The sequence below is a fragment of the Ambystoma mexicanum genome, chromosome 8 (genome assembly GCF_040938575.1).
Source record: "Ambystoma mexicanum isolate Mex_15411 chromosome 8, UKY_AmexF1_1, whole genome shotgun sequence".
Taxonomy (NCBI): domain Eukaryota; kingdom Metazoa; phylum Chordata; class Amphibia; order Caudata; family Ambystomatidae; genus Ambystoma; species Ambystoma mexicanum.
Window position 1 is genome coordinate 1685405032 of NC_090929.1, and position 20176 is coordinate 1685425207.

General features: G+C 47.5%; 1 protein-coding gene across 1 annotated transcript in view; it reads left to right on the forward strand.

Moving 5' to 3' along the window:
• The first annotated feature begins 970 nt into the window (after positions 1 to 970).
• The window catches only part of LOC138473323 (deleted in malignant brain tumors 1 protein-like), a 911582-nt gene continuing 892376 nt past the window's right edge, over positions 971 to 20176 (forward strand). The window contains exon 1 of the mRNA XM_069611989.1: positions 971 to 1086. Coding sequence (XP_069468090.1) covers positions 1029 to 1086 — 58 coding nt within the window. The 5' untranslated portion in view covers positions 971 to 1028. The remainder of the gene's footprint in view (positions 1087 to 20176) is intronic.

Consider the following 20176-nt stretch of genomic DNA (forward strand, 5'->3'; position numbering starts at 1 on the left):
CATTTTGCACATGCAAAATCCAACAGGGCATGTGTAACGAGCTAAATGACCTTGCAACATGTCGGGTGTCGCCAGGTACCACTGGTTTTGAAACCAGGTGAAGTAAGCTGGAAGATGGTTTGGTCCGAGAAGCACGCAATCATGCGCGAATTTCCCCAATCTCATTTCACTTTTGAAAATGCCCCTGCCAGCACTGCAGGGTGGCAGCGCCATCAGTCCGCCACGAACCATGACTCGTGCTTTATCCTTCAGCCTGGCGTTCAATGTTCCTTCTCCGGGACTCAAACCTTGGCGTGGAACTCATGTGGTGGGACCTTCCACCCTCCCAGCCTTAAGGGCTCCTCCTCTGCAGCTCCGCCCCAGGCATCTAGAAGCACTTGCCTGCATTGGCACTATACCAGGGAGGTTGCTGCTGACTTCTAAGCGCATAATTCCAAAACTCTCTTCACTAACTACAAACACCTCCATTCGCTTCACACCAGGAAACATGTGCTCAATGTCTGTTCGGTTTGAAGTTTGTGACATTTAGTGTAACTCTACTTTGTTAACACCTACATCTTACTTTTTGAGTATTTTTCAGAATTAACACACTTTCTAACGCTTGTAAACTGTCTCATTCTTGCTGAGTGCTTTACTCACTTGTAAAATAGTGTTGCCTACTCATTTAAATTGAGTTGAGTGCCTTTTATTGTTTTCTAGAGCGCTTGCCTGGCACACCCTGGTGCTGCTATTAGGTCCCCTGCCATCTCCATCCGATGTAGAGGTCAGGATTCGAGCACCAGTGAGTTAGAAGAGGAGGGGTCGTGGGCAAACCCTGTTCTGCATTCTTGTCCACCCAACAATGCAAGCGCTTACAATAAAGAGCGCGGGCGCGAGGAATTGCCACGGGCTCAGCCAGTCATGAAACAGGCCCTGGAGCCGGTGTCCCAATACCTGGGCATACTTCCTCCTAGCGACTGCGGGCACCGGCCTATAAAAGCACCTGCGGCGGCGGTGCCAGCGATCAGCACTCCCGGCCAGGGATCAGGATGGGCTCCCCTCTGCACCTCGCGCTGCTGCTCCTGCTCGGCGCACTGCACGCGACAGGTATGGGGAGGTGGGTGGGCTTCCTATATAATGTCTGGGTTTGAGGAGTAGAGCCCCTGTGCTTTACCAAAGCCCGTGTGGATTGTCTTTGCTAATTATTATAAAGGCCCCGCAGGTGGACACTTCTTTTCTTCAGAAATGAGGTCCAAGAGGCCGGTCTTGGCAGTCCCTCCGGCCCCCGGATCCCTCTCATTACCTCAGTCTCTTCTTCTGCGTTCTCCCTTTTCTAGCTGGCACTGCCCCCCACCCCATCTATCGCCCTATTTTCCCTTCCATTCTGCGTGACCCTGCCCTCTTTTCTCCATCTCCCCCTCTTTTCACCTCCACTCGCTCCCCTTGTCGTTCCTCCTCTGCCCCCCACCTCCCCGCCGCTGTACATCTCCTCCATGCACCCCGATTCCTCTCTCATCTTTCCGCACGTCTCTTCCTGTACCACGCGCTCTCGTTGGCTTCTCTTTCTTCCCTCCTGCTTGGATGGGATGTCTCTCTCTCTTTCCAAGGCATCCTCCACACTTTCCCTACTCCGCCTCCCGTTTCTCTTTTCTCATTGGCTGCCTTTCTTCGGGTGCTGTGGAGAAGGACGACTCATGGTTTGGTGCATCACACTGCCCACAGCTGGGGTGCAGCGTGACACCATCTGGCGAGCTGAGCTCTGGTGTGACATCACACCGTGTGTTGGTTGGGAGTTCCCCTCACAGGGGAGTTGGGCTCTGGTGTGACATCACACCGTGTGTTGGTTGAGAGTTCACCTTGGTTGGGAGTTCCCCTCGCAGGGGAGTTGGGCTCTGGTGTGACATCACACCGTTTGTTGGTTGGGAGTTCACCTCGCAGGGGAGTTGGGCTCTGGTGTGACATCACACCATATGTTGGTTGGGAGTTCACCTCGCAGGGGAGATGAGCTCTGGTGGGACATCACGTGTGTTGGTGGGGAGTTCACCTGGCAGGGGGGACATCACACCATGTGTTGGTTGAGAGTTCACCTTGGTTGGGAGTTCACCTCACAGGGGAGTTGGGCTCTGGTGTGACATCACACCATGTGTTGGTTGGGAGTTCACCTCGCAGGGGAGCTGAGCTCTGGTGGGACATCACGTGTGTTGGTGGGGAGTTCACCTTGCAGGGGGGACATCACACCATGTGTTGGTTGAGAGTTCACCTTGGTGGCGAGTTCACCTCGCAGGGGAGTTGGGCTCTGGTGTGACATCACACCGTGTGTTGGTTGGGAGTTCACCTCGCAGGGGAGTTGGGCTCTGGTGGGACATCCCTTGTGTTGGTTGGGAGTTCACCTCCCAGGGAGCTGGGCTCTGGTGGGACATCACACCGTGTTGGTGGGGAGTTCTCCTCGCAGGGGAGTTGGGCTCTGGTGGGACATCACACCGTGTTGGTGGGGAGTTCTCCTCGCAGGGGAGTTGGGCTCTGGTGTGACACCATTATAAGGGTTGGGCTGTGGTGTTACTCCATTGACTGACGCCGTGATGCCCATGGGTTTAGTGCGTTTTATAAATGAAAAAATAAATACATTAAATAAATAAAGTTGTGATTTTTAACAACAAAAAGACTTCCAGACAACAATACACTTGGTGTCTAGTTCCAGTTAATTTGGAGATGGTTTCAGAATCCTGCCTCCTGGGAGAAGAAGTAACAGGCGCTCCTGCAAAGACATGTGGGAGAAGAGAGCGAGAAGAGGGGCTTCCTTGGGGGCAGCTATGAGGGGAGTGGGCACAAAGTAATAATACTAATAATATTCTTTATTGTAATTTAGTTGAAATTGAACTTTAAACAAATTAATTCATACAAACAAAGTTCCTAGAGTTTCTCATGCAGCATAGCTACCAGACACCTACAATCATAAGACTAAAGGCAAAACAATAAAATGCATAGATATTTAACCAATTCCACCTTAAAATATACTTAGTAAATAGAAAAATACCTTACACCAAAATCTATAAAATCCAACCTTCCTTTTAAATTCATTCAAATGTATGGAAGTGACCAGTCCTGCCAGTGGCAATTTCAGCCTCAGTTACACAGGTATCTCTCTTACCCCCAACGTTGCCTCTTGCTAAGGTGACCACTTCCGGGACACCTGAAGGCAGACCCGAAGCAGTGCTGCCTGAGAAGAAATAGCCTCAGCGTTCGGGCAATAATTCCAGGGGGTCTCTGTAGTAACCACCTCATACCTATGGACTCTATTCCCAAGTGTACACATATATGTGGGTCCCACAGCAGCACACTGTGTCGCCCTCTTTCTGTGATTTTACAGACACGGCAAAACCGTGCCTCGGCGGCAAGTTGCAAACGTGGGCCATTCACATCCAATAAAGGAAGAAGGTTCGTTCGAAGCTGTAAAATAAACCGCCTTACTTCTCTGTCTGGGCATAGCAGTGAATAAGGCTGTGTTTTCCAGTATCTGTGCACCAAGTTTACAACTGCCTCATATCCCTTTAATTTGGAGAGGTGTAGTTCGTTATTACACCAGTCCCATCCCTTGAACCGGCCTCACAATGGCCTCCTTCAGGGTTGCATAGGGTGTTCCCAGATCAGAACTGGGAGCCCAGTCAATCCTGTCAAATATATCAAGATTCAAATTCACGTAATGACTGCCCCTGAAGCCCACTTCTTTGCCACCACTTTCCCCCAGTCGTGCCAGCAATGCACAGCTAGGTTTGGCCTTGGACTTCATGTAGAAACAACCACGTGCCCTGAGCGCCATGCCCCTGAGTGAGGTAAGTCCTAGTTCTAGGCACAGATACTCCATGGGGCAAGAGGGACTAAGACTCAAGACCGTGCACCAAATGAAGCCCTCTATCCTAGTAACGCAGGCGAGATCCTGCATGGACAAGGCTTCAAGCCTGTAAAGTACTGCAGGACAAAGGCATTGCTTGTACAGGGTAGTAATGCCCTTACTTGAGTATCCTGCATACTCATGAGCAAACCTGCGTACTTGTTAAGTCAACAGTGTTGCCCTCCTGACCTTACTCACAATGATCTGCTGATAGCCGGACAAAACATTTAATTCCAATTCCAGGTAGGGGTCGGAGGGACCATAATCCATCCAACCAAGAGTAGTTTCCATCATCGCTCTGTGGACTTTCCTTCTCGATATTAGCAGGATATTGCTCTTCTCCAAGTTAATAGCCAGTTCATACCTATTGCCATATATTGCCAATACATTGCGCATGTTCTTCATGCCTGCAAAAGTGCGGTCGCAAATGACAAGGTCATAAAACATGGCAACAACTATCGCAGTTCCAATCTTGGGGGGGGGCAGTTAGCTTTCATCTGCAAACGCATCAAAAGATCAGAAATGTACAAATTAAACAACATAGAGATGTACCCAAGCTCGTATCTTACTCAGGCCGTGGCAGTACCCTTGGGAAGGTGTAGAACTTTGGACCAAAAGATGTTTTCGAGCGAGTTCCACACTTCGTTCCCACAACCAAAAGCATTTTTTTCCGGCGTAGATCAGTGAGGGAACCACCTTCTGCTGGAAAAAATTTAGCGTTGGTTTTAGGGAAAATGTTCCAAATTTTGTATTGATTAGAGACGCTTGGCATGCCAGTTGTCGGCATTTTCTCTTAGCTGCTTCCCCCCATGGTGCGTCGTTTCGGCTCGCACTTATTCGCATTCCTAAATAGCTGGTGTTTAGCACACGCCCAATGGGTTCTTTGTCCACATACCATTTGTATTTCCGCCTGTTAGTTTTCGAGCCTTGCAGTTTTTCAAAGACGATGATTTCACATTTCCCCCTGTTGATGTTCAAGCCGTTCTCTGTTAGATATTTTTCCGCTGCAACAAGTTTACGTTATAGACCTATTGGTGTTGTGTCTAACAAAATAATGTCGTCCGCGTAGACTAGATAATCAACATGAGAACCGTGAATTTTGGGCGGAAACGTGCGTAAACCATTGAAGACGTCTTTGATATCTGAGATAAACAGATTGAATATACTTGCTGCTAGGGGGCAGCCTTGTTTGACGCCTCTAGAAGTGTCGATAGGAGATGATAAATTGCCCTTTTGGTCCAATCAAACTCTGATTGATGTGTTTGTGTGAAGTTCACGGATAGCGGCCAACAGGCTTGGTGGGCAGTTCCATTTAGTCATTTTTCCCCATAACAGGTCTCTATCTATGCTGTCGAACGCTTGGGATAGATCAAACAGCGAGAGATAGATCTTAGAATTTGATCGAAGGGCTTCCATCTTCAGTAAGTTTAACAAAAGGAGGTTGACGCAGCAACCCACACCCTTGACAAACCCTGTCTGTCTCAGATCCACCCGGTTGCAGTTTGTGGACCACTCCAGAAGTTGTTGTTGAAGGAGGCTTGCATACACCTTGCCCAACACATCAAGGAGTGCAATTGGTCTATAATTCATAGGGTTTCTGCGATCTCCTTTTTTAAAGATTGGTATAATCACTGCGGATTTCCATGAGTTGGGGGTCTTGCAAAACCTAAAAATCCTGTTAAACAACAGCTCACAGAAGGTGGCCCATTCTTCTGGCTGGTGCTTAATCGTGAAGTTCGTTAGCCTTAATGACTCTCAAGATGTCCTCGTAATCAAATGCGAGATCCCAGTGTGTTAAATTAGGACGATCCCAATCATTAGTCTCGTTGCTTTTGTGAAAGAGATCAGCGTGGAAGGCTCTCCACTCGAACTCCAGGACCAAGTTGGCCTTAAGGGCATGTTGTGGTTCAAGGTTGTCATTTCTAAGTCTCCAATAATCAGCTGAGTTAGAGCTCTCCTTTTTTGACAACATGAGCTCTGCGTCATTTTGCAGCATGATGGCCTTATGAGACTTAAGCCAGTTCTTATAGCCCTGTTTGAACTTTCGTGCTTGAACGTTGTCATCTCTGGGAAGTTGTTTTCGTGCTGTTCTCAGCTGCCAGCGAAGAAGGCGTTTTCGTTGTTGCACCTCAAGATCGAATTTATGTTTGGGTATAAATTGGGTATTTCCTATTCTGTTCCTCTGTTCTTGATATTGCGTCAGAAGATGATCATATTCCAAAGATTCAGAGAACTGAAAGCCCCTCAAAATATGACCCACTGCACTAGAGTCAAGATTCAGACGAATCCGGCCAGTTCCAGTTCTGATTGAGTAAGCCCATCGATCCTGGGAAGGTTGTACGTTTGACACAAATTTTAGAACCACCATGTCATGATCGCTGTAATTCATTATTATTACAGCGAAACTGTTGGTTCTTGTGTGGATCTTTCCAGATACCAGGATGTAGTCAAGTGTAGAGCTTTGGTCCCCTCTTCTCCAGGTAGGAGCTGCCGGGATATCTCCCGGAGTTTGACCGTTCAACATCGTCAGCTCACGTAGCTCCATTTCCAGGAACCACTGAATTGTCAATTAATGTTCCAGGTTGTTGACTTTCTTCTTGTTACCAAGTGAATTTAGATGGCTAATACAGTCAATGTTAAGATCACCACAGATGATCATGTCATATTGCAGTCCGGATTCCATGAGGTCGTCAAGCGCCGTTGTGACTTCATCTATAAAGTATTTTGCTTCGGTGGCCCCTTGATTCCAATAAAGGTTGAGAATGCAGAGATTGGCGGCCAAGCCAGCGACTACCCCTCCAAAACCAACCGTTACCACTTGGATAAAGGGGGAGATGTTAACAGAGCTCAAAATCCGGAGACCTGATTCGATCCTGACTGCCACCAGGAGGCCAGCCATAGGTCTGCCCTTGGTCTGTTTAATGGCTGGGTTATGGGCAATTTCAAAGCCCTCCAAAATAGGTATTTCACACAGCCACGTCTCCTGTAGGCAAATAAGATCTAACTCAGCAGTCCAAGCAGTGTTGAACAGGTGACTGAAACCCCTGGTGTTCCAGGATCCTAGTGTGTAGTTTTTATATGGCTTAGGGGCCTGGCGTTAATCGTATCCTTATGGTTCTTTAACCAGGAACAATATTAATTTTTAATTTGTGCAATTTGAATTACCGGGCACCTAGTTGTCCACTCTGGGTGTTTCGCATCCTAAGGCCACTTGAAAAGGCTTAGTATTACTAACCACCTTGGGGGCTCTATTACAGGCCCCCACTTCATGCGCAACAAGTGACAGCCAAGCCTCTGTTTCATTGACCTTTTTACCTTTAAGTCCTTTCCAACCGAGTCTTTTACCTGCATGATGTGGTTCCACATGACCACAGTTGGGGATGTTACTTTCTCGAGCATTCATGTTTAAATCAAAGATCAGCATGGCATGGTCACTATAGGCGCTTGGGACAATTCTGAGAGCATTAAACAATTCCAAAAGGCAGTAAGTACCTGCAAAATAGTCCAGTTTAGCCTCCCACCCCCAAAGACCAGGTTATACAGCCCGGGTTATCTCCTGTCCAACCATTCAGCAAAAACAAGCTCCAGTCCTTCAAGTAACTAAGCCACTGCCGCCCCCTGGCATTATTGGATGTTTTATGTGGCATAGTGCTTAGGTTAAAGCCTGGCCCTTCCAATCCATCCACACATCTGGCATGCCAGTCTCCACACAGGATTAGTGGGTTAAAGGCTGCCAGCTCTCCCCAGGTAGCCAACGTAAGATCTAAGTTATCAAACGCGTCATCCCCGCCATCCTCTCCTGGCGCATCACAGAGAGATGTAATTACCATACGGTCCTGTACATACCCCACATTCCTGCTAAGCTCAACCGCTAACACATCTGCCCCAGACTCATGGCTGCAAGCTAAAGAGGGGGTGAAGTCATTCCTAACCCCAATCAAACCCCCTCCAGACGACGTCCTACTCTCCCTTAGATTGGAAAAGACAAACCCATCAATAATGACATCAGACGGAAGCCTGGTCTCCTGAAGAGCAAAAATGTCATGTTCAAGCAGGGCATCCCGAGACCCCCCCCCCCCTTTATGCAACCAGTGTGAAAATCCACGTGTGTTCCACCTCAAGATCTTACAGCTTCAGCGCTTGTGCCTGGTTTTGAGGAGGACTCTGCAACCATTCCCAGCCCTTGAGATCATCAAACTTGACTCCCGAGTCAGACACAACATTTACAATGGGGGCTTTCGCAGCCGGGTGTGGGTCCATACAGCCTATCTGTATGCTCCTTTTTGCAGAGCTCGAAGCCAAGTACATCAGTGATGCCTGGTGCTGGAGAATCATGGCGGCTGTTTCAGGCAGGCACCAGGGAATCCTACTGGCCTTGCCTGCTGTAGACGTGAGGGGTTCTATTACACCGAAATCCCCCGAATTCAAAAGTCCCAAGGAAGGGACTTTACAAAAGCAGCCATAAGGGTCCACCTATTAAGAATCCGGCTCCCCTTCAAGACTGTCGCTAGCCCAGTAGTGAGGACGTTGGAATCAAGTGACCAGACCTCCTGTTCTTCACCTGAGGGGGCACTTAATGTCTCATAGCTCAAAGAATTTTAATCACCCTCTTCATTAGCAACTGGCAAGACCACTCTAGTCTGCTGGCCATTGGGCCGAGTAATAGGCAATGGTGGCACTGAGGAAGTTGTCTGCTGTGGGCCATGTTCCTTCATCAGCCAACTAGTCAGGGTGCCAATTCCTTGGGCAGATCTCCTCTTGCGACGGGGAGCACGTTTCCTTGACTTTTTGTATTTATAAGGATATCTGATCTTATCTTAGAGTTGTGGGGCTTGGATTCAATGATAACCACCTGTGTATGCTGACCCTTTTATTCTTGGCCACCTTGTTCTGTTGTTGCTGTCTCTGGGTACGTAAACTTGTCTGTGATACTTACATCACTTGCATCTGTTGGGTCAGCTAGCGCAATGTTGGGGCGCTACTACGATAAAACGCCACTACCTTCAGTCCAGGGTATAGGGTTGCTAGGAGGTTGCTTATTTAAACAGGTCAGGTCTAGGAGTCGGGTCATCATGGCACCCTTGATTTTTAGGATCTTCATGCATAATTTCAACAGGATTTAACCGCAAATTGTAAAACACCAAGACTAAAACTGCTCTTGGGCTCATCCTCCAAATTAGCCCACAAGAAGCGGATGGAATAAAATCTGTGTTTGTTTCATAGATCATGTTAGGGCTTCCAGAAAGTCTCTCTGGGGGGGTTCAGAATGGGAAACGTCCATGCCATCATCACAGTCGCCCGCACTCACAGCCGCATTACCAGGGGACAAGTCCTAAAAATTAAAGTGGTGGAACTATCAAAAAACGCGATGGGATGTGACATCGCCAGAAATTTGCGTATCAAGGTGAAATGTGCAAATTTCATTAAATTGGCTTTGCATAACCACCCAAATTGATCAGGACGAATGGCATTTGCCTTTCATAAAATCAACACACACACAAAACCAAGACAGGATATTTTCTTCTAATAGTGTTTTTGAAAACGTTAAAAGATATGCATGTTTGAAACTCCCAGAACCAATACAAATGTTTTATTTGGGACTTGCAGTACCAAAATGGGACATTTCACCTTAAGTTGTTTGCTATTCTTTCATTATGGTATGTAGTGCAGTGGTGAAGTGTCCGGCCTACAATCTTGAGGTCTGCTTGAATTCAAAGAGGGCAGCCAATGTTTCTGTTTTAGCTGTGTACACCCTCTGAATAAAGTGGGTGGACTCCGTCCCCCGTGTGTACCCTCGTCTTGAGCACACCCCTTTCTGCTGCCGATGTGTTTAAGTGGCCCACTTCCTTGTCGGATACATTTTGTAAACTTCCATGTAAGGCACAACTCACCATCAGCAGCGAGTTGTTATCAAAGTCATGAAGTGAACAGCTCATGCTCTCCTGGATGGGGTTCGCAACATCCAAAACTATGGGCGGTTTAGGTGTCTTTTGAGCCCTGCCCCCCCCACTTGGAGGGAAAATAGGCATTGATTGTACCCCTCGCCACTCCTGCTGGGTCTACATGATCACCATTCCCCATTGAAGAGGCATTTCCCGTTGCACCGGCTTTGGTTCGGGGGAGGGGCCCCTTTCCAGAACTAAGGCCATATGCCTTAGTGTTATGTGTGAGGGAAGGTTTGGTGAGCACTTGGGCTTTTCCCGGCATGTCACTGCCAAAAGACTTGCCGGGTCACCTCTGGCCTCAAGAAACCGAGCACTTTCGCAAAGCACTTCCTCAAACCATGCTGCTCTCTGCCGAGGCAAAGGGCAAACATGCCCACAGGGAGTTTCTGTCGCCTACGCCAGCACAAGGGCACTTAGCGAACAGCAAAACATCTCTTTCTTAGGTGCCCTCACACCGGCCAGGCCCGAAAGCTGGTCTTTGGAGGATTCTGTATAACTACTCCCCCCCCCCCAGACATTAGAACGTTTTTGGGCCAAATTATCGTTTGGTAGAAACACTGCTCTGATGAGAGCCTGTTCAACTTTAGGAAACACATACAGCACCACACGATGGATTGCCCAAAGGGTGGTAGGGGTGTAGAGCATGTGTAAGAGTATCACAAATGGAGAATCAGGTTACCTTCATAAACTAAACAAGTGACTGGCACAGAAATCGTTTTTATAAGACACAATTATGGACATTTTACGTAGTATTAGATACAAAGTTTTAGATATTGTTGAATGAAATTTGGATTTCATGATTAACATATTATGTTTGTTTTTAAATTTTGCACAAGGTTGAGTTCGTTTACCATGTATACAATAAATACAAATAAAATAAAAACAAATATGTGTACATATGTGTTGGTCTGTAGTGCGACACCATAATATGACTTGCATGGTGATATAACACCATTGTATTAGTTGGTCCATTGTGATCTCATAAAATGAGTTGTGCTGTAGTGTGATACAATTGCATGAGTTGGACTGTGCTGTCACCTCATAGAATGAGTTGCGCTGAAGTGTGACACAATTGCACGAGTTGCACTGTGCTCTCATAGAATGAGTTGCGCTGTTATGTGACACAAATGCATGAGTTGGACCGTGCTGTGGCCAACATAGAAGTAGTTGCGCTGAAGTGTGACACAGTTGCACGAGTTGGACTGTGCTTTGACCTTATTAGGGAGAATTCTCATTTTATGGCTAATTTCCCTCACCTAGTGAGTCCACCAGCGCCTTTGCTGGACTTCTGGAGTTTACTTTTTTCACTTGGTAAGTGTGAGCTTTTCGCGATTGTATTAGATAAACGTGGTATTGTTTTAGGCTATTATATTAGCCTCGAACTTAAACCCGCTTGACCAAATACATTTCTTTTGTCTCCGGTCGGGTTTATTCGCCATTTCTTTTTGTTAAAGTCCTTCTTGTGCTTTCCTTTGCGCGGCAAACCAGGTTTGCCTTCTTTGTTCACCGTCCTTTGGCGGGCTTCTGCTCATAAGCCCTCCTCCAGGCGCCTTGGTGTCTAGGTGGGCTGGATGTGAGGGAGGGGCGTAGTCACCCCCTGCACAGGGTATCCTAGGAAACCCAAGTGGCACTTTGCCATGATTGGCTGAAGTGGTTGTCCGGGCCGGACAACCCCTCTGCTGCGTGAATGACAGCCAGGTTGTGTGAATGGGGGATTTTCGCATAAAAGGCAGGCCTCGGGCTAGAAGTCAGAGTCGCCACTGGAACTACAAGGAACCGAAGAGAAGCGGAGAAGAAGACGGCTGCTGCAACTACCCCGTCCCGGTGAAGCCCTGCTGCAGTCCTGAGCTATCTACCCTTCGACGACCAGAGAAGATCCAGTCCGGAGTCTTCTTTCCTTGAGCTTGGTGGGGATAACCAGCTCATCTTCCACAGCCAGAGGATCCTCTTCTTGGTCGAAATTGCTGCACACTGCTGTAGTGGTCCGGATAGCCATCTGAAGAGCCTCTCCTGTTTTTAAGGAGCACACCTTTTTTCATCCCTGTGTGATGCAGACCCCTCCAGACATCCCCCTTTGCACAGAAGCTCCAGGAACCGTGGGTCTGCAGGAAACCAACAGGAACAACTGCCAGGGCACCAGCTTCTTCATTGAATAAGGTACTGTGTTCTGGTTGAGGAATTAGGGTGAATCCCTTTACTTCATCTGCAAGGCTTGCCCTTGTCTTCCCTCCTTCTTATACATTTTGCTTCCTCTGTTGACAATATCTAAGTACTCCTGGCTACGTTGAATCTCGAACTGTCCGACTGTGTGATCCTCGACAACAGGAACCCGGTTCCACTTGACACTGGCTCCGGCCTATTGACTCTTGAATTTCCGTCAAATAGTGTTCTCTTATTTTTTCTGCCTTGACAAAAGTATTACCTATGATTTTTGCCACCAACGCTCTCTGGTTAACCCAGGTGCTAAGTGTGTTTTTGCCCCGGTAACATTTCTTGCCGCGGATACGCGTTTATTTAGTAAGACCGAACTGTCATTACTGTCAAAAAGTGATCGCAAGTGTATTCTCGGTAACGTCTTTTGTTTCGCAACACCAGTCCATTAAAACACAGGATACTTACCTTGAGTTAGAGTGTACCAAAGTGAATTGTTTGGTTGTAGTATATTTTATGTGTGGTTTTGAATTAATAGAAGTGTTGTGTTTATAACAAATGGTTTAAAAATAAATGTACTTATATTTTTCTACCTGAAACCTATAGTCAGTGTTTGCTTGAGTCACAGTAATTGTGGTCCCTTTGTGAAATCTCTGCTACTGCTCATATACTCTTTAGATAAGCCTGGCTGCTCCGCTACTGCTACCACTTTAACATAGTGGTACAGGCTTGTACGAAAGGTAAAACTTGTATTGCCACCTGTAGTCTTAATTGTGTGTAGTGGTCCCTAAGGGCACTGCACAGGATTCTGCCTAACACTGGTGTACAGCGGTGAGGATTTGGAAGTAGAGTGATTACACTTAGAGTGCCGCTATTGCTTGGGCTCAACTGACCACAAGGCTAACACCACTAATTCTATTTAACTGAGAAATCATGTAAAATATGGAAAACTACATAGAAGAGGGTCTCTTAAACTACACTGCTGAGGTTTTAAGAACCATGTGCAGGGAGAGGAGTCTCTCTGGTAAAGGAAAGAAATCTGAACTGATTGCAACGTTAATGGGAAAACAAAGTCTGGAGAGTGGGTCAGAAGGGCCTACCCCTCCAGCAAATGTGGATACTGATGTTTCTGATTCTGAGAGTGTTACTTTAGATGAGTTCTTGTTAGGAAACCCTACAACTCCTTTGCCTGCTTAGAAAGCACAACCTCTGGCCACAGGGACCCCCACAGGTCCTACACTTACTCCTGAATTTATTGCACTTGAGAAAATGAGACTTGAGTTAGAATTGAAACGTATTGATGCACAAACTGCCATGAAACATCAAGAGTTAAGGCTCTGAGAAATGGAGCTGAATCAAGAACTAGAGATGAAGAAGTTGTCTGTAGAAAATGCTTCTCTCCTAGAGTCTTCTAGGTCTTCCAGCCCTAAGAGACCCCGTATGCCAAAGGAAATGATTGGTATGTATGAGACTAAACTTAATGTTTGGGATTGGTTAGCACTGTTTGAGTACAATCATGGGATTCAAGGTATCTCAGGGAATCAGTTGATTCCTTGGCTTTTCTCTAGGCTTCCCCCTGTTGCAAGTGATGCTGTAATGGAGTTGGGGGAGGAGGATAAACAGGATTATGAGTGTGCGAAACTGGCATTAATAGATAGGTTTGGGAAGGAAGACCCCTTCCCAGTATCTTAAGAGGTTTAGAACCCCCAAAAAGCATGATGGTACCCCTTGGGCTACCTGGGTGTGTGAATGTTTGAAAAACTTAGATGGTTGGGTTAAGGATTACAAAGTGAACACTTATGAAGGTTTGAGGAATCTTGTAATGTTGGAGTCTATTTTTGATGTCTGCTCTCCTGAGCTTAGACAGCACTTGCCTGATTCAAAGGAGATAGATCCTGAGAAGCTAGCTAAGGCTGCTGACTTGTGGGTTACCAACAGGGCTACTCACAAAGATTCTGGGGTCACTCAGAAAAAGGAGGAGGGAAAACAGCCAAAGAAAGAGAACAAAGAGAATTCCAATAATTACAATCCAAAATAGGGCCCCAAACATAACCAGGGTAAGCCACAAGGGAAACCGAATCAGGCTAGTGTACCACCTGGTTCCACACCAGATGGACGTCAGAACAAACTCCCATTCCAAAGGGCATTTGGGAAATGCTTTGTTTGTGGGTTACCTGGCCATGTGAAAGGAGATCCCAGGTGTAAGGGTAAACCTTCAGGGATCAACACTGTCTCCTTAGCCTTCTCCCAGGTGGATGAAGTAGCTATAGCCAGAGGAAACATTCAGTTACTAGCTGATGAGCCCATGAGAGTCTCAGCTAGTGTTTCTTTAGTGTCCTTGGGTCTTTGGGAACAACAGAACTTAGATGTCTATAACTTAATCCCAGATAATACTAAAGAGTATTACAAAGATAGTGTTCTTGTGAATGGCAAGGAGGCCCCTGCCATCAGAGACACTGGAGCCAGCATAACTGTGGTTGATGAATGTTTTTTCAAGGTGGAGGATGTTGCTAAGGCACCCAAACACCTAACCAAGTTAGCTGGAGGCCCTGTGCAAATGGTTCCCCAGTTACCAGCTCTCATCCAATGTGATGACATGACTGTCACAATACCTGTAAGTGTGCAAAATAACGTACCTGGGAGGGTCCTGCTGGGTAATGACCCTAAAACTCTTGGAGTTGTGTCTAGTACCCCCAGGCCCCCCAGCAGAAGGAAGCAGGAGCTCACTAGGTCTGCAAGGGAGAGAACCTTGAAAGGCTCTCCTGGGGACATGATAGAGGAAAATATCACCCCAAGTCCACAGGACTTACATACTGTTATCGCAAGTCAGAAAGAGACAAAGGGGAAACCCAAGTCTGCCAGCAAGAAACCAGCAAGCACTCCTGTGCCCAGAAGGACATCTCCAAGACTGTCCAAAGTCACATCTGTGACTCCTCCACCAGCTCATGCTGAGTGTGAGGTTCAACCCTGTATGGTTCAGCTAGATACTGAGGAATCGGATCTAGAAGAAGATCTTGCTCTGATAGGAGATCTTGACCCTGTTGACCATCATGAGGTGCAGTCTTTACTGGCAGAAGGTGGACTCAACAGGGCAGATTTCAGCAAAGGACAAAGAGAGTGTCCTACCCTGGAAGGTTTTCGCCTACAGGCAGCTTCTCAGCTCAATGGGACTGAGCCTGGGAAGTATAGGTTGCACTGGGAAGATGGCCTCTTCTACAGTGAACCGACTAAGTCAACCCCTGGTGACTACAAGAAACTTGTAGTACCTCTAGTGAACCGACTCCAGTTTCTGCAGTTAGCCCAGAGATACCTTTGGCTGGTCACTTAAGTTTTAAGAAGACCAAGGAAAGGCTCTCTCTTTACCTAAGATAGGTTCAGAAGTAGACAAATTCTGCAGAAGCTGCCACACTTGCCAAACCTCTGGCAAGAGTGGAGCCAAGAATGTGGCAACCTTGGTGCCTCTCCCAGTGGTGGGAGTTCCTTTTGAGAGGGTTGGGATTTACATTGTTGGTCCCCTTGACCCTCCCACATCTTCAGTCAACAGGTTTATCCTGGTTGTAGTGGACCATGCCACTAGATTTCCTGAAGCCATACCTGTGAGGACTGTTACGGCTCTGGCTGTGGCTAAGGCCCTACTTGGTATTTTTACCAGGGTAGTTTTTCCTAAGGAGGTGATATCTGACAGGGGATACAATTGTATGTCCCACTACATTCAAGCCATATGGAAAACCTGTGGAGTCACCTACAAGTTCTCAACTGCCTACCATCCCCAAACCAATGGATTGGTGGAGAGGTTTAACAGAACTATAAAGAGCATGATAGGTACTTTAGAAGAACCCCTTGGAAGAAAGTGGGACCTTATACTGCCATGCCTTCTCTTTGCATATAGAGAAGTCCCTCAGGAGGGAGTAGGATTCAGTCCCTTCAAACCTCTCTATGGCCATCCAGTCAGAGGTCCATTGGACCTGATTAAGGAGGGGTTGGAGAGTGCTCCTTCCGCCAAGCCAGTCAGAGTGACTGACTATGTGATAGGTCTCCGGAGGAGAATGTCACACATGATGGCAGAGGCAAGTGATAACTTGAAGGCTGGTCAAGCTCTGGTCATGCATTGGTATGGGCAGAAGGCTAACATGGTTGAGTTCACTCAAGACCAGCTTGTTCTTGTTATGGTCCCAACAAGACAGAGGGCCTTGCAGGACAAATGGATAGGACCCTTCAAAGTTGTGGGTAAACTTGGAGAGGTGAACTTTCTGGTGGACTTAGGCAATCCTAAGGAGGCTCCCAGAGTCTTTCACACCAATCATTTAAGGGCGCATGTCTCTAGCCATGACATAGGAGCTTTGCTCCTAGCTTCAGCTCAGGTGGAGGAGGAGAGTGAACCTCTGCCTGACCTCCTCAGAGGCTTACCTTTAGATGAGCAAGTGGAAGGAGTTAATCTCTCTTCCAGTCTCACATCTGACCAGCAGGATGTGTGCAAGATACTGTTAAATCAGTTTCCCTCCCTGTTCTTACTTTCACCAGGCTTGACCCCTTGGGGCCAGTATGACATACTCACTGGTGACTGTTTGCCTGTCAAAAGCAGGGGGTACAGAATGTCAGGCAATGTAATAACCCATATAAGGAATGAGGTCAATAAGATGCTTGATCGCGGGGTAATAGAGCCCTCTACTAGCCCATGGTCTAGCCCAGTTGTGCTTGTACCAAAGGCAGGATGCAAAGAGTTGAGATTCTGCGTGGACTATTGTTAGGGAGAATTCTCTGTTAAGGATAATTTCTTTTTTTCGATTTTTGGGGTTTATTTCTTTCTCCTGCTAAGAGTGAGACTCTTTTTCTCCCACTCTTAGACATGATTTGAGTATGTCCTTTGACTGTGAATGTGTTTTATGGGCCATGGGGTCTTATACTCCATAGGGCTTCATGTGTTTTTGGTATGTGTGTTACCCAGAACCCTCAGTGCAGTAACACAGGTGTGTCATAGTGACCCCCAAACATAGATTCCATACCCTGGGACTGACTACTGTCTCCCAGGGCATGTAAAGTCACCATTGGCTTTACTAATTTCAAATTGTGAACAGAACCAGTACAAACCATCATATTGTGGAAGTACTGGTAGGGGTAATTTGATTGCCCGTGGGTCTGTTTTCCAAGGGGGCACTGTCGCATCCCCCCTTGTCGAGTTTCTGGCTGGTGGCAGTGGATACCACGCGAAATATTCCACCAGAATATTTCCTATGGGATTTTCCCATTGATTTTAAACGCACCACTTTTTGGTGCAATGTTAAAGATACCGCCGGGTTATTTATTTAATATTTATTCTCCGGTTGGGTCTTTTTGCCAGGACTCGGTTTTAAAATGGCATTTGTGTTTGCCTCTGAAACTCTAACCCAAGTCGAGCCCTTTGTTCCACTTTTGGCGGGCTTCTGCACAGAAGCCTCCAAAAGTGGTGCCACTCTGTCTGGGGTCTACAGGATGTGTGGGAGGGGGAATAGGCACCCTGGACTGAGTTGCCTTGGCAACTCAAGTCGCACTCTTGTGTGATTGGCCCAGTGGTGAGCCGACCGGCTCACCACTTGGGATGTTTGAGTGACAGCTAGGCTGGTGAATGGGGTTTTTTCTGCATAAAAGCAGGGCTTTAGGGACTGGAACTTCAGAAGTCGCCACAGGACCTAAAGAATTCGAAGAGGGGAGAAGCTTAGCCATCTACAACGACGACACCACCGGTGGAGCCCTGCTGTACGAAACTCACCACTTCCCAACGACGGAGGAGATCTTCTTCCAGGAGAGTCCTCTTCCCTTTGAGCTGGTGGGACCAACCAGTTCGCCTTTTTCGTCTTCCTGGATCGTCTCATGGTCGAATCGCCCGTGCCAAGCACCCCGGCGGCCGGATAGCCATGCTTCACCACCACCGCGAATAAAAGGGTTGTACCTTTTAACCGGGAAACTCTGCGGCTGGTTTCTTCCCTGGCAGTGCAACGACCTCCAGCTTTCCTCCACGTCGAGATCCTCTCTTCCTCTGGACGAAGCCCTGACTTGCACCCGCTGCCAGGGACAACTGCCCCCGCTGGAGCTTTCTCACCGTTTCAGGTACTGTGTCCCGCCTGGCCTCCCTTTCAACGGACTGTTCAAGGTGTCCCGTAAATCCTTGCCTTTCCAACTGGGTTGGCCCTAGACCTGCTAACTGTTCCTTTCTGAACTGATCCAACCTCTTTTGACACTTTTCTGCAAAGACTTTGAGTGCATTTCCACTGGGTGATCTTGGGCACATTCCTCCTTGCTCTCTTCAAGAGTGGGCCTGGCCTATGAACTTCTTGCTCTACAGTAGACCCTGCCTTTCTTGACTTGCTGTGGTTTCTTAAAAGTGTTGGTACTGTGTTATTTTCCTACTCTGCCTTTTATCTCCCTTTTTAAACAAATTATTAGAGTGCCATCTACGGTTACGCGCTCACCCCTGTTTTGCTAAATAAGTGGTGTCTTAACCTAGACTTGTCGAATAATTAACTATGGAGGTGTATATACTTATAGTGACTGTGTTTGAACTTGCTTGTCATATTAGTGCCAGTGTATTTCCATAAGTGTGTTTTTAAATAAATAATTATATACTTTTATACCAAAGCTCTGGTCAGTGTTTGCTTGTTCTACTGTATGTTTAGCCCAATTGTGTATACTCTATATACTGCCTAACTCTTCTTGAGAGAAGTCTGGCTGATAAAACATACTTAGCAGATTGGTACATCCAGCTTCCACTACCCAGCAGTCTTGTAAAACCAGCTTCCACATACCCTGCAGTCTGATAAAGCCAACTTCCACATACCCAGCAGCCTAGTGCACCTAGCTTCCACATACCCAGCAGCCTGGTACATCCAGCTTCCATATGCCCAGCAGTCTGATAAAGCCAGCTTCCACATACCCAGCTGCCTGGTAAAACCAGCTTCCACATACCCAGCAGCCGGGTAAAACCAGCTTCCACAAACCCAGCAGCCTGGTAAAATCAGCTTCCACCTACCCAGCAGCCTGGTAAAACCAGTTTCCACATACCCAGCAGCAAGATAAAACATACTTAGCAGCCTGGTACATCCAGCTTCCACTACCCAGCAGTCTGGTAAAACTAGCTTCCATATACCCAGCAGCCTGGTAAAACCAGCTTCCACCTACCCAGCAGCCTGGTAAAACCAGCTTCCACATACCCAGCAGCCTGGTAAAACCAGCTTCCACATACCCAGCACCTTGGTAAAACTAGCTTCCTTATACCCAGCAGCCTGGTGCACCCAGCTTCCACATAATCAGCAGCCTGGTACATCCAGTTTCCACATACCCAGCAGCCTGGTCAAACCAGCCTCCACATACCCAGCAGCCTGGTACATCCAGCGTCCACATACCAAGAAGCCTGATAAAGCCAGCTTCCACATATCCAGCAGCCTGGTTAAACCAGCTTCCGCATACCCAGCAGCCTGGTAAAACCAGCTTCCACATACCCAGTAGTCTGGTAAAACCAGCTTGAACATACCCAGCAGCCTGACAACACCAGCTTCCACATACCCAGCAGCCTGGTAAAACCAGCTTCCACATACCCAGCACCCTGGTACACCCAGTGTCCGCATAACCACAAGCCTGGTATGGCCAACTTCTGCACACCCAGCAGCCTGGTACATCCAGCTTCCCCATGCCCAGCAGTCTGACAAAGCCAGCTTCTACATAGCCAGCAGCCTGGTAAAACCAGCTTCCACATACCCAGCAGCCTGGTAAATCCAGCTTCCACATACCCAGCAGCCTGATTAAACCAGCTTCCACATACCCAGTAGTCTGGTAGAACCAGATACCACATACCCAGTAGGCTGGAAATACCATCTTCAACCTACCCAGCAGCCTGGTGCATCCAGCTTCCACATACCCAACAGACTGATGAAACCAGCTTCCGTATACCCAGCAGCCTGGTAAAATCAGCTTCCACCTACCCAGCAGCCTGGCAAAACCAGCCTCCACCTACCCAGCAACTCAGTGCATCCCGCTTCCACATACCCAGCAGCCTGGTAAAACCAGCTTCCAAATACCTAGCAGCCTGGTAAAACCAGCTTCCACCTACACAGCAGCCTGGTAAAACCAGCTTTCACATACCCAGCAACTGGGTAAAACTAGCTTCCACATACCCAGCAGCATGATAAAACATACTTAGCTGCCTGGTACATCCAGCTTCCACTACCCAGCAGTCTGGTAA